The 18,764-nt window shown below is 35.5% G+C and overlaps 1 protein-coding gene across 13 annotated transcripts in view; it reads left to right on the top strand.

Moving 5' to 3' along the window:
* Window positions 1-18,764, top strand: part of MBD5 (methyl-CpG binding domain protein 5) — a 521,200-nt gene that overhangs the window by 466,698 nt on the left and 35,738 nt on the right. For all 13 annotated transcript variants that reach the window (XM_066232972.1, XM_066232973.1, XM_066232966.1 and 10 more), the window contains one exon: window positions 3,500-5,632. In XM_066232972.1, coding sequence (XP_066089069.1) covers window positions 3,500-5,632 — 2,133 coding nt within the window. The remainder of the gene's footprint in view (window positions 1-3,499; window positions 5,633-18,764) is intronic.

Below are 18,764 nucleotides of genomic sequence, written 5' to 3'. Positions count from 1 at the left end.
GACATTAAGTTTGCTTGGTTATAGTTCTGTCCATCTGATTACTCCATTGTTAGGGTGCCCTTTCCCTTTATGATGAATATGTAATCTGTAGAATCATATTTCGTATTTTGAGACTGAAGAACATTTTTTGTAAGGACTAGAATATTAACTCCCTCCAAAATATTACAATTACAATTTTAATACTTGAAAATATGGTCAAGTGCCAAAGCATTTGTTTATAAAAGGTAAGTGATATTGTTCTGTAGAGCTCTTAAAAAATGGAGATGTTGAGTGTAACCTGTAGTGATCAGAGAAAGCTCTATAGCAGAACTCAGATTTGAACCAGGCTGGGAAATGGTAACATTTAGACATATGAAGGAAGTGAAAAAATTCTTGCCCAGAATGAGTAGAAGAGATAATCTGACCTGGGGGGAATATTAAGCCTGTGTAGGTAAATTGGGATCAAAAAATTATGGACTTACATACAAAAAGAAGCAGTTGTGACATCATACATTAAAGACTTAAACTTAGAACTCATGTGAAGAGGCTAGGGAGAGTCAAATTTAGCAGCTATTAGCAGTCGGCTCCTTTCCAATAACCCTGTAACCTTTAAACTTTAACAGGAATGATCAGGAAAAAATTGCTCCACTAAGGTATGTAAGAAAAAAAATCTTTTAAGGGATTTTTCTTTTACCTTTGATGAGCTACATTTTTTAAGTTAAAAGATATTGCAATAGTTTAAAGACATTTAATAGTAATAAATTATTTAACATTTACCCCAATATTTTACCATCTTAATATAACTATGTTTTCATTTTTGCACCTATTCATAGCTGTTGCTGTTTTTATATTATATTATATCAGTTTTACCTCTTCCTACAAAGTCATCCTTATTGACTTTTTAATGACCTTAAAAGAGTCTTGGATTTGATCCTTTGTCATTCTCTATATATACAAGTTTTATTATTGAAAATAAAGGTAATATGCAACATAATTGAACGACAAGATAACCTGGACTTGTTATCTTTGAATATATGTATCCTGATTTATTGATGTCACCCCATTAAAAAAATAAAATTATAAAAATATATATATATATTCAGAATATAAAAAAAAAAAGAAAAGAAAGGTAAACTGGTACAGTTATAAGAGGTATATATCTTTATTCTCCTGTAAAATGGTATATTTTATTGGATTAATTGCTATTCTTTTACTAACTTCACACAGCATTTATTTCAATTTCATAATTATAAACTGTGTTATAAGGTGGAGCTTTAAATGCTTAAATGTTAAGACTCATATAGTAGTTTTCACCTCTAACATACATTAAACATATATTTAGTTTCTGCTTAATCTTTGAAAGGTCTTCATAAAAGCCCTTGATGGTTACTTAGCATTTGTATTTGCTAACTTTTGCCCTGGCCAGATAACTCAGTTGTTGAGAGCATTGTCCCTAACTTAGAGGTCGTGTGTTCCATCCCTGGTGAAGGCACATACAGGAACAGATCAATGTTTCTGTCTGTCTATCTCTCTCTCCCTCTCTTTCTCTCTCTGAAATCAATTTTTTTAAGTATATTTGCCAACTTTTATAATACTTTATTTTCTAAGAGTAACAATAGCAGCATGACTTTTGTTTATTTAGTACTCCTGTTATTTTAAAGATGGTATTTTTTCTCCAGGTATGTAAGAAATCCTTTTAAAACACAGGTTTTTTTCTAATTTCTGTTGAATATAAAAAAATGCCAGTGGCTACATTTTTAGTCATTTAACTGTAAATAATTATATAAATACCCAAGAAAAGACACAAGGCTTTAATGTTGTTAGCAGAGTCAATCCTGTAATAAAGTCAATACAGGCAACAGTGTTCACAGTTTGCCACATAGAGCACCCCAGCTATTTTTCATGTGTTATTTTTTATTACAGACTTTAAAAATCTTTTTTTAATAAGAAAATAAGTTCAGTTGAGTTTAACTGCTTAAACTTCATTGATTCTCAACTTTTCACATATTATATCCAGAAATCATTCTATCAAGAATCTTCACCATGCTAGAAACAGAAAGCCTACATTTCCAAAGAAAAGTATATGTTCACTATATTCTCTTATTTCTTGAATGCACCCTACCTACACTTCTGTGTACCTCAAATTGAGAACCACTGTCTTAGAAATTATTGTACAATTTGATCTGTATACTACCTAGCAGGTAGGAGAGGTATATTTATCTTAAATGTGCAGTTTTACATTTAAGTGAATGTACTTCTGACTGCAAATGAACCCAGCTATACTTGCCAATAGGTTGTAATAAGGAATAAGGATGGCCAGGTATAGTACGAATGATACCAGTCTTGTCTCCTGTGTGTAATAGACTCCATGGCATTTTTTCACAGACCCAGCAAATCCCAGCATCCTTTTCATCACGGCTCTCTAAGCAGCCACCACCGGTTGATAGGACTTGGCATATAAAATTAATTTTGTTTGCTATCCCTGTTTTTGAAAGTATAACTTTATAAAATAGTTAAACATCTTTAGGGCTAAAAAGCTTAAACCTAGAATTCTGACAAAAGAGAGTGAAAGTTCTGTCACATGTGCCTGTATTCTGTCTGATCTCCAGAGGAACTGGAGGGATTCCAAAAAGCCAGTGAGGGTGCGATGCAGTCTGTAAAAGAATTCTCATTTGGACCCCAGTACGGAAGGTTTAGCACTCTGACTGAATTTTGCATAGGAGTTCTATCCTAATGAAAGAATTAGAATGGCAGTCTTTCACCGAAGCTGACTGACTAAAGCTGTTTTTACAGTAATGACTGATTAACATCAAAGAATGGCAGTGTCGCAGGCTTGCTGGGAAGCTAGACATGATTGCAGCTTCACTGCATTTACTGCAGTTATCACTTCCCTGATAAAAGATTCTGAATCCATTCACTTAATTCACAAAAATTAAGACCCTTTTACTCTCGCCGTGAAAATGTTGGGATAAGGAAGCATTTCTCTAGCTGTCCTGAGGAGGTTGCAGCGAGGTAATGAAAACATTTACAGGGTAACAGCTTTTTCTGGTGAAAATGGCAATTCGTTTAAATCACCCAAGAAAATATGCCACACAGATAATAATTTTCTATTGTAACTGTGTTCCTAAAAATTGAAACCCAACATGATAGTAACATCATCATTTCCATCTCGGCTGTCAATCTTGATTTCACATATTCTAAATATTATTAGGATGGCTAATGTCACTACGAACTGTATCAGCTTTTCATCCTTTCTTAACAGATAAGAGGCAAACAAGCATAATGAGCCGTTAATTGAGTACCTTTGACCAACTAAGGGAGAATAATGTGCATTTTTTAATCAAAATCTAATGTAGAGTACAGAATTTCTAGTTGAAGAGAAAACAGTTTCTATTTGCAAATTTCTATTTCTAGATGCCTTCCCTTCCTCATTACCCTCTTTCCTTCCCTCCCCACCCTACCCCCAATACAAAAGAATTAAGACTACTTAACAGATTTTTTTTTTTCTCTTTCACATCAGATGCAACTCCAGTAGTACCTTCAAGGGCAGCAACTCCAAGATCCATAAGAAATAAGTCTCATGAAGGAATTACAAATTCTGTAATGCCTGAATGTAAGAATCCTTTCAAGTTAATGATTGGATCATCAAATGCCATGGGAAGGCTGTATGTACAAGAACTGCCTGGAAGCCAGCAGCAAGAACCCCACCCCGTCTACCCCCGGCAGAGATTGGGCAGCAGTGAGCATGGACAGAAATCTCCATTCCGCGGCAGCCACGGAGGCCTGCCCAGCCCGGCGTCGTCAGGATCCCAGATTTATGGTGATGGCTCAGTTTCTCCGAGGACTGACCCACTTGGAAGCCCTGATGTTTTCACAAGAAATAATCCTGGTTTTCATGGAGCTCCCAATTCTAGTCCTATTCACCTGAATAGGACTCCTCTTTCTCCACCTTCAGTAATGCTACATGGTTCTCCCGTACAGTTATCATGTGCAATGGCTGGAAGGACTAATATACCTCTTTCCCCAACCTTGACTACAAAAAGTCCAGTAATGAAAAAACCAATGTGTAATTTTTCAACTAATATGGAAATACCACGAGCAATGTTCCACCACAAACCACCCCAAGTCCCACCACCCCCTCCTCCACCTTCTTGTGCTCTTCAGAAAAAGCCATTAACATCTGAGAAAGATCCACTTGGCATTCTTGACCCTATTCCTAGTAAACCGGTGAATCAGAACCCTGTTATCATTAACCCAGCTGGTTTCCATTCAAATGTCCACTCTCAGGTACCTGTGATGAATGTAAGCATGCCTCCTGCTGTCGTTCCTTTGCCAAGTAATCTCCCTTTGCCAACCGTAAAACCTGGTCACATGAATCATGGGAGTCATGTACAAAGAGTGCAGCATTCAGCTTCAACCTCCCTATCCCCTTCTCCAGTGACATCCCCAGTGCACATGATGGGGGCTGGAATTGGAAGGATTGAGGCATCGCCCCAAAGATCACGCTCTTCTTCCACATCATCAGACCACGGAAATTTCATGATGCCACCTCTAGGACCCCAAGCTACTTGCAGTGGTATTAAGGTTCCACCCAGGTCACCAAGGTCAACAATAGGGTCCCCAAGGCCATCAATGCCATCAAGCCCTTCTACCAAGTCCGATGGACATCATCAATACAAGGATATCCCTAACCCATTAATTGCTGGAATGAGTAATGTACTAAATACCCCAAGCAGTGCAGCTTTTCCTACTGCAACTGCCGGAAGTGGTTCTGTAAAGAGTCAGCCTGGTTTGCTGGGAATGCCTTTAAATCAGATCTTGAACCAGCACAATGCTGCCTCCTTTCCAGCAAGTAGTTTACTCTCAGCAGCAGCCAAAGCACAGCTAGCAAATCAAAACAAACTTGCTAGTAACAACAGTAGCAGCAGTAGCAATTCTGGAGCTGTTGCTGGCAGTGGCAACACTGAAGGACATAGCACTTTAAACACCATGTTCCCTCCTACTGCCAACATGCTTCTCCCAACAGGTGAAGGGCAAAGTGGTCGAGCAGCACTAAGAGATAAGCTGATGTCTCAGCAAAAAGACTCGTTGCGGAAAAGGAAACAGCCACCTACCACAGTTTTGAGTTTGCTCAGACAGTCTCAAATGGATAGTTCTTCAGTTCCTAAATCTGGACCCGACTTGCTAAGGAAGCAAGGTCAGGGTTCTTTCCCCATCAGCTCAATGTCTCAGTTACTACAGTCTATGAGTTGTCAAAGCTCTCACTTGAGTAGCAATAGTACCCCGGGTTGTGGGGGCTCAAATACTGCTTTGCCTTGCTCTGCTAACCAGCTGCATTTTACAGATCCCAATATGAACTCCAGTGTTCTCCAGAATTCACTGACACAGAACATACCTTTAAGAGGGGAAGCCGTGCACTGCCACAATGCAAACACTAACTTTGTTCACAGTAACAGTTCAGTCCCCAACCACCATCTTGCAGGTTTAATAAATCAGATTCAGGCTAGTGGGAACTGTGGGATGCTCAGTCAGTCGGGCATGGCTTTAGGAAATTCATTACATCACAATCCTCAGTCAAGAATTTCAACGTCCTCCACTCCAGTGATACCAAACAGCATTGTTAGCAGCTATAATCAAACAAGTTCTGAAGCAGGTATGGTTTTATTAGAAAAAAGTACCCAGAGGTACTAACATTTTCTACATTTTTTAAAATTTGTACCAAAATATTTATTATGATACGAGATGCTCCTTTCCCCACTGTGAAATTCTCATTTCGTTAGTATTTATTTTATTTACAGAATGCTAGAGATCATCTATTAGAGAAAAAAAATAACAACCGAGGGGATTCCACGTGTTTTCGTTATTTGTTGTCAATCTGTGTCATTTTGATTATCGTTCAATTTTCAGTTGGTCATTTAACTATTGGACTCTTAAACTACAGAATAAGCCATAGAAGGCAGGGTATCCTGGCTCATGAGCCGTGTACTTGGTTTATGCCAATCTCAAAGCTGTTTCCCCTAGTTTTTGTTTGTATTCAGGTACATGAAGCTCATCTTAGAAAAACCAAAAAGGCAAAAATAAATGGATTTTCTGTTCTTGCTGCTGACCAGAAGTAGGTGAATGGATAGGAAAAGGTAACTAGAAGTTGTATGAAGTAGAAAGCTTGTCTTCTAATGTGTTTCTTATCCTAGTTTGCTATCCTTTATTATTATTTGTTTGGGAAAATTAAAAATGGACATTGACTACTCCCTTTTAAAAAGGGTAATAATTTAAGTTTTCTAATAAAAAAAGGCTTGAAAACCAGATTTCCAGAATTTTTTATCTTGAAATTGTTATACAGTTTTCTTGTAGAACTAAATCATTATTTTGAGCATTGACATTAAGGTTTTGACCCAAATTTATTGTATTTTTTCATCCACTATTAATGGAGACAAATTTATTTAAAAGCAGACACGTTAGAAAGAACTGTATTTTGTGCAAGAGAGTCCTCAGAAATTGTTATTAAAAACTGAAAAGCACTAAAGAGGAAACTTCAGAAAACTTTACCATGAAAACAGAAAGAATACTCAAAATACAGCACTAATGATTTGGGAGATTTGTGGGAAATGACAGGGAGGAAATAAAAGGTGTTGTAGAGGCAATTTTATTCAGTTATGAAAACAGTGGGCTTTAAAAATCAGAGTGCCACTAAAAATGAAAAAATTGCTGAGGCTTTTAATAATAAGCTATTGTTTAGGTATGTATAGACTGTATTGTACCACCTTGCTGGACAAGCATTATAACCTACATGTTTTTGTTGCTGACAGTGAAATCAAATGTGTTTTTTTATTTCCTGGTGTCACTACTTACACCTGCCATCCTCCACAATTTGTGTTATGTGTTATGTTTGTTGTCAGTATTTAATGAAAAACTACTCATTGACCTCTTGTGCTAAAGAGAACATAAGGTAGAGAAGATATTGAAGACAATAGTGCCTTCTTGATATTCTTAGTCTAAGGAATTTCATGAAAATATTTTTGTGTTTAACAGGATACTTATTCCAAATAGGCTTCCAACGTTTCAATGACTCGTATTCCTTTTTAGATAACTCAACACAAATGAAAATTTAATCTTAATGCATTTAGCATATTAAAGTTACATGAAATAAGTAACTAGTTAAAATGTGCAATATTTATTAAGCATTCATTTGTTTAGATGAGACATTGTTAGTATTGTTGTATTATAACTTTGAATTTTGATACCCCTTACCTCAACTTACTTTGTTTCAGGTCTCAGTTCATATTGAAAAGTGTATGTATTTTATCAATGATGTATTTAAATTTATAATAGAAAAGACCAATATTTATTTATATTCTTGTTTCTTCTGACTGTCAAGTTTAGACTTATTCTATATAGTCGTAGATATGTAATTTCTTGTTCCTCACATCTCTGTAAAATGTTGGATCTGGATTCCTAGTGCTGGGAGTGTCAAAACACACAGGTTGAAAATTTAATAATATAAGAAGCATGTTGGGATATAATAACTATAAGGGACAAGGATAAATGTATAATAATGGTATGGATGTGGCCAATTATATGTAAGCTAACAGGAAGCATACGCTTGATGAAAACCTAAGTCAGTAAGAATTTTTAAAATATTATACTTAATAAAATTAAATACTAATTAATATACATAGGTTTGATATGCAACTGGTTATGGAAATGAGTATATTTACTAATTAACATAACTTTTGATGGGCTAAATATTGAAGAGACCTCTAATGCCATTCTTTTTGATATGTGGTGAACTGTGTCACTGGATATTCTGTCATTGTAATTGCTTAGACTAAATCTTTATTTATACTGATATTTATTTATTCATCAAATAAGCACCTAGGCTGGGTATTTAGTCAAACAGCATATGACAGTCACAATTATCTCTGTAAGTTTTGCTAAGTATTCCTAGCATACTAGTTAGAAATTATAAGAAAAACACTTTTTTTTAAATTCTTGCTTATAGCTATTATTGAGTCCTTATGATATGCCAGGTGATTTACCTATATTATTTCTAATTTATGCAGTTTTCCAAAGTATACGTTATTATTGTCCCCATTTTCCGGATTAGTAAACTGAGCATCAGAGAACAAAACTATCCAAGGTCATATATAACTGAATCAGGATTTGAACTCAGTTTTATCTAATTCTAAAATCCATTTTCTTCTCAGCTGCATAAGTTCTTCAACTAAAGTATTTAGAGGTCAAAAATACTTTCATTTTTAACATCTTAAAAATATCCAACAGGTAGTGAATGGAAGCACATTGATGCATGTTAGAAGCTACGTTTTTAACTTTTTTGATGAACTTTTACACAAAAAGTCAGTCATGTTTACCTTCTCTCTTTGGACTCTAATGTCAAAGTGTACAGTGATTAGAATGTTTGTGTCAATATGGATGAAATTTCCAAAATATCAAGAGAACTTCCCTTCATTTGTGATTTGCATTTGGTAACCTTTATTTTAATGAATTGGTATCATCTCACTTAGATAAGAATGGGATTCCTAGTGGCTCACATGTCATTAGACTTTTGAAGGAGACGGCCATGCACGTGCTAGTCTTACCATTCCAACCATCAGGGTAAAAGAGACTCACAGGTAACATGGGCCAATTCTGCTCAGTGGTAATGAAGCCTGAACAGAACTCCAGTGACCCCCTGCTCAATCAAGTGCCTTTTTTCCACTCTGAAGCAACAGCTCAAAAATATTACATTAAAACATCGATTAAGACAAGAAATCACTTGCTCTGAAAATACTTCATTCTATTGGTATTTTCTAAAACTTCATTTAAAGAGTTTTTTTAATCATAAAAAGCCCAAGTATAGATTTCTTTTCTTTTCTGGCTTATAAGTGAATTCTATAGCACATACTCAAGAATGGAAATAGCAGGCAAAGATAGAAAAGAAGAAGAAGAAGAAGAAGAAAGAAGAAGAAGGAGAAGGAGAAAAAGGAGAAGAAATCAAAGATGAAATGCATAGAAAACATTTGTAAAACTTAAGACTATCAAAGCTTTATTAATCCTATTTTCAGTTTTGAAATTGTCTTTCCACTAAAGCTATCTAAACACTTGCATTAAACAGTTCACAGGTTTTTTGGATATTAAGTTCAAGTATAGTTTAATATTTCCATAAAGCAGATCTAGCAGTTGACCAGTTGGATACTAGGTGGAATTCCTCAAATTGTAAAGCAAAGCTCTGGTGGATCTTGCAACCCAACCGCAAAGTTCCTGATCGCAGGAACTGCTGAAGGCAAGTGTGTTCTGAGAGCCCTCAGTAGTGTACTTGGAAAGCAGCTTTCTCTTATGAAGAGAGACAAGTTTTCAGCTTGTTGTTGGTGTTTTGGTTTAAAGAAGAATCCAAAAACAAGTGCCCTTGACTGGTAAATTTCATCAGGCCTCTGACCACTGCCCACCTACTGAGCATAGAACAGAAGCACACATGCCAAGAACCCAGACCTCTGCAAAGGACCTAGCACTGTCATTGTCCACGTTACAACACATCCTTTCCATGGCCCTGTGTTTTCTTTCCAATTCTCAAGGAAATAAAAAGATTTAGACTACTCAGCTAATTAACTAACCTTTACCTTCTTCCAATAAAGATAAAATCATTAAATATAACTTTTTCATTTTAAGGTGCTTTTTATATTCTCTTATTTTTTCCTAATAAAATAATTTAATCAACTCTTCTAAACACATGAAAATAAATCCTCTGAAGTGGCAGAGTATGAGTTTTTACTGGAAGAGAAAGTAATCCAAGCATTTATTTGCCTTAACTTTTAAAGATATACATTGACTAAGAAGAATATAAATAAGCCTATAAATAAATATGTTTTCATGAATATTTATATATTTTTTTAACTCTGGAAAAAAAAGTTTTATTTCAGCACAAAATGCATTTGATTGAAACTCAGTACAACTGTTGATGTGGTAGGTATAAGAAAATGAAATAGAGACCACAAAAGATCACTGGGTAAAAAACTGCAAAGTAATGAGCTTATTTTGTTTTGTTGTTGCTGTTTTGTTCTATGTATCTATCCTGAGAACATGTCAGGAAGAATATAAAGGGACTTGTTATTCCCTACATGTTACAGGCACAAAAAAGATTACAGCATAAAAGTGCTCAAGAATGGATTACATTGTATAAATCAAACTTCTCAAGATATGGGAAGTTTGTGTAGAAATAATCTAATAGTCTTATATAGACTAATGTAGAGTGAAAAGAGCCAGAAGCTTTCTTAAGATCATGACTGAATATGTAGTAGTTTCTATTGAAAGTCTTTCCACCCAAAATTTTAAATGCCTAGATTTTATCTTCATGCACAAGGATTCTAGGTTAAAAGTTGCCCTCTTCTCTTGTTTTCTAACCAAAGACCGAAACTATATTAAATTCTTGATTGGCCCTGGCCGGGTGGCTCTGTTGGTTGGAGCATCGGCCCGAAGCACAGGAGTTGTTGGTTCGATACTCAGCCAGGGCACATACAGGAATGGACTGACGTTCTCTCTCTCTCTCTCTCCTCCTTCTCTCTGGCTAAAATAAAAATTTAAAAAAAAATCTTGATTGTGTAATAATAATCTATGTCTATTTTGCTTAAATTTTTGCAAAATGAGCCATTTCTCCATTGTTGTAATATATTTTTACAACAATGTTTTGCTGTTTAAGAAAGCTTCCTAATATCAGGGTTACACTACTTGTTTTGTTTACATATTTCAGGTTTAATGTTTCCTTATGTGCAAAAGGAGCTAAAATATGTTTGACTATAGACATGGGGTCTGTGTAATCAAAGGTGATAACAGAAGTCAGAGTGGGGTAATATGTTTGTTGATTCAATGACCTATTTTGTACTTTCAAGAAATAAATTGCCCCAGTGTGCAAATTGGGAAATTTTTATTCCATTGCAATACATGAAGCTAACTTATAAAGCTACTAGAAATCCTTTAGTTCACCAAAATATGCCTACGCTACTGTTTACTAAAATCAAGTGTTCTGAAAACAATCAGCTTCTAAAAGTACCCAAATTATAGACAGTAATGCTAACTCTACAAAACTTGACTCATTAAAAGTGATTTAAAATATTCCTATGGTGTCTGACCAGGCGGTGACACAGTGGATAGAGCGTCGGACTGGGATGCAGAGGACCCAGGTTCGAAACCCCGAGGTTGCCATCTTGAGCGCAGGCTCTTCTGGCTCAAGCACAGGCTCACCAGCTTGAGTGCAGGGTCACTGGCTTGAATGTGGGATCATAGACATGACCCATGGTCACTGGATTGAACCCAAAGGTTGCTGGCTTGAGCCCAAGGTCCCTAGCTTTAGCAAGGGATCACTCGCTCTGCTGCAGCCCTCTGGTCAAGGCACATATGAGAAAGCAATCAGTGAACAACTAAGGTACCGCAACAAGGAATTGATTCTCATCTCTTCCTTCCTGTCTGTCTGTCCCTATCTGTCCCTTTCTCTGACTCTGTCTCGGTCAAAGAAAAAAAAATACTGTCGTGTCATCAAAACAGACTTCATTTCCATGTGCATGTGATTCTAATTAAATCAAATCATAAAGTTCTTACCTTCTAAGAACTTAAATCAGACAACATTAATGCCAACCACATGAAGAGTAGAGTAAAATTTATTTTCAAGGAAATATACTTCTTACCTGACCAGTGATGGTGCAGTGAACAGAGCATTGACCTGGGATGCTGAGGTCTCAGGTTTGAAACCCTGAAGTCTCCAGCTTGAGTGTAGGCTCACAGGCTTAAGCAAGGGGTCACTGGCTCTGCTGGAGCCCCCTGGTCAAGGCGCACATGAGAGGCGGTCAGTGTACAACTAAAGTGCCGCAACTAGGAGTTGATGCTTCTCATCTCTCCCTGCCCCTCTCTCTCTTCCTCACTTAAAAAAAAAATGTATACTTCCTGCAAATTCAAAGTAACATCTTACCTTTTCACAGATTAAAAATGGAATTAGACAACAGAATTCTGAAGGAGTTGCTGAGATATTCCTGGGGTCAAGCGAGTTCAGGGAAGTTTGGAATATCTATCCAAGACCCACTGGTACAGGTCTAAGAGTCTTTAGCACAGATGCCCTGGAGCAGATGCTGGTGCTGCACAGCTCCACAGGGACACCTCTCACACTAGAATTTGGTAAATGCACTTCCTGGAGCCCAGCTCCGTTCATTCCCCACAGTGGAGCAGCTCAGAAGCCTGATCCTAAAGCAATGGTTTTCCATTTTTTTTAACTTCTTCTCACAGTAAAAGAAATAATTTGCCTTACTATCCACTGGAGATATATTTTTAATGTATAAAAAATAAAAATTTCTTGCAAAAACACTTAGTACATGTGATGCACTCTGACATTTTCCAACACAGTCTATTTTATCCTATCTCATTGTCTTTCTTTTCTGACAGTCATGACTCACAAATTATCACCCACTAACACAACATGACCCAGCACTCATATATTAACAGAAATAGTTCCCACAAACTAATACCCAAGCTATGCAATGTACAATTTTCTATTTCATTTATCAAAATATATGAGTTGAGGCATACTAAATTGATTTTGCAGCTTCAAATTGGTCTAAACACTCATACTACACACGGGGTATTAACAACAAATATTTATTGAGCACCTCATATGCACTGCACATAAAGTAGTATACAGTAGAAGTATATGAAGTTAACTATCAATAATCTAGAAACTCGGCTCATTAAAATGAGATAAAACTTTTTTTTAAGTTTTTTTTATTAAATTTAATGCAGTGACATTGATAAATCAGGGTACATATGTTGAGAGAAAACATCTCTAGATTATTTTGACATTTGATTGTGCTATATACCACTCCCCCAAAGTTAAATTGTCTTCTGTCACCTTCTATCTGGTTTTCTTTGTGCCCCTACCCTCCCCCTACCCAACTTTTATGAGATAAAACTTTCAATTGGAATATTTAAGCATTTTAACTGTTATTCTAGCATATTAATAACTGGCAATTCTACCAAGCAAGGGACTGTCATCAATTTCTTCCTCTCTTTTCCTAAGGGCTTTAGTTTTGGATCCTTCCCTCCCTTCTTTGTGGAGAATAGCCATTCAGTGGTCCTAACTTATGATGTTTCGACTGACGATTTTTTAAATTTATAATGGTGCAAAAGCGATATGCATTCAGTAGAAACTGCACTTCAAAATTTAATTTGGATCTTGCCCCAGGTTTGAGGCATGCAGCATGGTATTCGGGACACTGGGCAGTGAGCAGCAGAGAGCCTTGGCTCCTGCTCAGCCATACCAGCCCCGAGCCAAACCTCTCCAGTGCACTGGGTTGCTAGCATTTTTTGGATACTGTATTCAACAAGTTACATGAGATACCCAACACTATTATAAAATAGGCTTTGTGTGAAATGATTTCGCCCAACTATGAGTTCATATAAGTGTTCTGAGCACCTTTAAGTGGGGTATGCTAACTGATATTCAATAGGTTGTGTATTAAATGCATTTTTTATTTACAACATTTTCAATTTACAATGCACTTATTGGGATGTAACACCATTGTAAGTTGAGGTACATCTAGTTCTTAGGGCTTCTTCCCGCCTACTTCTTCTAAAACAATGGTCCCCAATCCCCAGGCCGCAGACCAGTGCCAGTCCGTGGGCCATTTGGTACCGGTCCGCAGAGAAAGAATAAATAACTTACATTATTTCTGTTTTATTTATATTTAAGTCTGAACGATGTTTTATTTTTTTAAAATGACCAGATTCCCTCTATTACATCCATCTAAGACTCACTCTTGACGCTTGTCTCGGTCACATGATACATTTATCCGTCCCACCCTATAGGCCGGACTGTGAAAATATTTTCTGATATTAAACTGGTCCGTGGCCCAAAAAAGGTTGGGGACCACTGTTCTAAAAGAATGCTAGGAATTTACATCACAATCCAAACCACAAAGATCGAGACTGATGTATTTTTGTAAATACATACTACCATGCCATTACTAAGGCTTGGGGAAATAATGTCTTGTTAGAAGGTACAGGCTTATTTATCAATTTTTAAATATAGAAGAGAAAATCTTACTATTTCCATTGGGTTGAAAGTGAATTATATTTATTAGACTCACAGGGCATAATATTTTCTCTTGTCTCTAGAAGCATTCATTTTTATTAGGGATTGCCATTGACCATTTGCAGTTAAAGTACACTTTGTCAAAGCAAATGATAAAGGTTAAATGGTGAAGGAATTCCTTCTATATGACTCATTTCTTGAATTCTACAGACAAAAATCAGGTTTTGTCATATCAAAAGAAATCGTTTACTAGCATAAAGTACTATTTATTCAAAATTGGAGGTATAGATTAAACTGGTATAACGACATTTTAAAAACAACTTATTGGTCTATTTGGTGTGAACTTAATGCCCTCTTTGGGACACATACAAAGATATGTATAACAATATTTTAATACTTGAGAGCCAGTCTTAAAAAAGTTTAGCATAATATAAAGTTTTTTTCTCAAATAATATTGATGATGAGGATAAATAAATCTAAAGAGATAGGCATTACCTTTGTTTTGAAAAGCATTTTTTAATGAGGCAAATAAAACTTCTCAAGAATGAAAATTAATAATAGTAGGAAAATAGCCTTTAAAATTCTTCAAAAAAATTTATTGGTGCTATTTCTGTATACACACTCATTCACATCTTAAATTATATGTGTTTACTAAGAGTCCTGTTTATAAAAGGAACTCTACCTTACTGGGCAAGTCCTTTCCTCATTGTATTAGATTCTCAGTCTCTCATTGGGGGTCTAGACCCATGATCTCACACCAGGAGTGTTTTCTGGGGTGGCTTTCCAGTCTTCTCTACTACTGGAGAAGCAACATAGACAATAAGAAACAAATTATGCCAGTTCATGATACTGCTGGCTGGTAGGAAATAATCACATTTTCCGATTGAAGGACTTCAGCTTATGTTTTCCAAGCTCCCAGCTGCTTTTTGATTATTAAACTGCTAAATGATTAATGAATAGTTTGCTCTTTTCAAAAACTAACTGTTCCCTTCATTAGATTAAGCAGAAAACATCTTTGCTGACAAGGTTAAGGTGGGCAGGTGAGCAGGTAGGCAGGAAGGGAAAAGAGAAGGGAAAGGAAAGAAGAAAAACAATTTTACCAAAATGCTTTAACAAACCACAAGGTTTTTATGCAGGACTATTAAGTAAGTTCACTAGAGAGTGCCTATTCAAGATTAAGTGGTTCAGAAATAAGCAACCTCCAATTTCTCTCCAGCTCTAAAAATTCAGGGTCCTTTAACTGACCCCAAGCATTGAGTGATCGTAAGCATTCATAAGTGACTTTGTAATAGAATTCTACTATAAGGTGATTTTAATTCCCTGGAACAGTTGGGAGCCTTCCTTAGTAACTTGACATCTTCCAGCTATCTATCTCCGTTCTAACATCTCATCCCCTGGCATTGGACCAGTATACTGGAGAGTCAGTTAGGATTTTCCCCACCAAGGGGTGGTATTCTCTTCCTTTCTCACATACACACATGTCCCACACACAACATCAAATGCAAAGGATCTGAGTTTTAGAAAATTAGTGCAAGTTTTATGAACTTAATAGTTAATTCTACCAAGAAACATTTTCTGAGTGCCAACCATGTGTGAGGGACTGTTACGTCTTGGAAACACAGAGGGAAGTAAGAAGTGGCCTTCGTCTTTAATGGTTTAGAAAAATGATTTCAAATTTCAGCAGCTCTTGTGGAAGGCAGCCTGTTTAACCATGGGAAAGCAGTGTATGATATTTTCACTCATATTTTTTTAGAGCGTACATAAGAATCTATTACCCTCCATGCATTTTATTACCTCCTTGTCTTTTCTTTTTAATTACTTCGCTTTCACTTAGAGGCCCTTTCTTTCTTCTTTTCCACTCTCAAATCCCAGATCAAATATTACCATTTGCTTAGTTTTCCCTGACACCTTCAGTGTTACAATTGCCTTCCTGTTATATATCTATTATAACTCTTAGTTATTACAGTTATACTAGCTATATAAAAAGAACATTATTTCCTGGTCTGTAATAGCTCTCAATAAATGTATATTAGAGAGAAGAAAGAGACAGGGAGGTTTGTGTGGTCAAGACTTTGCCTAAACTGAATTCCAGGAGGAAGGGGCAGGTTGTTATGTGATTTTGTTTGTTTGTTTGTTTTAGTTTTGTTTTTATATCATCATTTCTATCCTTTTGTTCAGCAGATTTTACCTGTTTGTTGAACTGATTCATTGAAAATTATGGAAAATAAAAAACAAACTTTGGTCCCTTAATAAGCTTGTGCTATTAACTGCCTTCTTGTTTGTAACACAAAAATACACCCAGGGTAACTATATGTATTTTCTTTGTTGTCATTCTTCAAGAATATTTAGATGGAGACTTTTTAGAAAAGTGTCCCCTTAAAGATTTTTAAAAATAATTACCTCTAAGGAAATCCTTTCTCTACAAAGCCTTGCCACATACAGGCTAGAGTATTTGGAAAATGTGCTCTGACTGTGGTTAGAGGAATGGTGATCTGTACATTTAAATATGTTATTATTACTTAGCAAATAAGGAAAAAGGCCTAAGATAGTGATTACCATAAATAAGAGTTATTATTCACCTGTTTAAAAAGACTGTTTCCAAATGTAAATAAAGCAGAGTATCAATTTATGGATATAGCAAGATTTAAGAGGCAATGAAATGTTTAAGTTGTTGATTGTTCTATTATAAATCTGAATATTTAAATAATTGTATAACATTTGACTACTTCAGCATTTGATATGTTCTGATCCCACTCTTTGTGAACATAGTCTTTATTTCATGATAATATATTATAAATATTTGTATATTTTCAAACAGAGGGTGTTTTTAAATCTCATTCTTTAAATGAAACACTGAACTCTTTCCAAAAAAAAGCCAGACATGACAGCTGGGTAAAATTATAGTCATGATACAGAGATAGTCTATAAGGTGTGTTGGATATGCTGATTTATATTAACTACAATTAACACATCACCACTACTAACTACATCTAATGTCAGTAGTAATGATGACAATAATTTTTTTATTTGTATAGACTTTTACATATTACAAGCCTTTTGCTTATCTATTTTTTAATGTACAGTATTTATTGATTTTTAGAGAGAGAGAAAAGGCTGAGAGAGACAGGCAGGCAGAAACTTCCATCTGTTAAGTGCCCTGACCAGGGATTGAACTTGAAATCTTTGCGCACCAAGACGATGCTTCAACCAACTAAGCTATATATAAAATGAAAAATATATATATATATATAAATGCCAAACTTATTGGAATGTTTTACTAATATGGTCAATCCACGTGCTACATGGTTAAGTATATTAATACAAAGTCTATACTCTATATACAAAAGGAAAAATTATTTTGTTATCTTGTGAGGAGAAAACAAGAAGAATATATAATTGTATTTGTACCACTATTATAACTGTGGAAACATTTCTCTGTATTTGGACAAGGCCTCAATGGCAACTTGGTCAAATATAAAATTCCTTGTGATGGCATAGCACAGCAGTAAAATGGTAAAGTCATTTTAGATTTTCAGTAATGCTGGTATTGTTCATTATACCATGTGCTTGTTTATATTTTAATATAAAATTAAATGCATATGCTTGTAATAATAAATACTTGCCAAATGCAGGTATTAGAGAGAACAATGTGTCCCTTCAGGGGAAAACCTTTTTATTAAAAATTGATTATTGGTTGCTTTTCACCAGAATGGGATTCTTGCCCTCCTCACCCCACCCTGTGCTTTGGGAGTGCTAGGGGTGCTGCTCAGGCTGTGTGTGCCTGGCAGGTGCGTTTTCAGCTGACCTGGGGTAGGGTCCAGGCATTGCTTTCTCTTTTCTTTTAAAGTTATCCAGGTAATTCTATTCTGTAGCTTTGATTGAGAACAATTAAAACAATTATGATAAACAACCAAGGTTTTATATTTTTGAATATTACATTCCCTGAACCTTCATCTCTTGAGAGAGACTTTGACAATTTAAAATGCTATTTGGGTGAAGACTGGTCTGATTTAAAGAATCATGAATGTAAAATACCTTGACACTACCAGGGTAGCAAAAATTTAAAAAAAATAAAATACAGTGTTGGTGAAAATGAGCACTGCCACGCACTGATTATAGAAATGTGAATTGAACGTGTATTGATCAACCTCACCAGAGAGCAGTTCAGCAATATGTTTCCATAGCTTTAAATGTATGTAAACTCTTTTGTCCCTGGAATTCCAGCTTTAAGAATTTATCCTCAGAAAGTAATTGAGCATATTGACGAAGATGAGGTAATGTTCTCAAAGTGTTACTTACAATGTAAAAGGTTGTAAATAATCAAAATATCACAACTGTGGATTGATCAAATTATGGTATATCCATACTGGATACCAGTAAAATAGTTCTGTAATTAAATGAGTTGACATGGAAAGATATTTACAATATACAATACGTTGATAAATGAAAAAAGTTATAAAAAAGCATGATTCCACTTTTGTTAAAATATGTAGCTATATATGTCTGCATATGTATATATACAGGCATGTGTATATATGTGTGTGTATGTATATATGTACACATATATACATAATGTGTATATGTGTCTCTTCTAATTCTGATGCCACCTAAACCTAACTTGTCCATCACTCTCAAGCCATACACATATACACATACACACACACGTGGAAAAAGCCCAGAAAATTATGCATTAAAATACTAAAATTATTATAGGTACTGT

The sequence above is a fragment of the Saccopteryx bilineata genome, chromosome 5 (assembly GCF_036850765.1).
Source record: "Saccopteryx bilineata isolate mSacBil1 chromosome 5, mSacBil1_pri_phased_curated, whole genome shotgun sequence".
Taxonomy (NCBI): domain Eukaryota; kingdom Metazoa; phylum Chordata; class Mammalia; order Chiroptera; family Emballonuridae; genus Saccopteryx; species Saccopteryx bilineata.
This window is presented reverse-complemented; position numbering and strand designations above follow the sequence as displayed.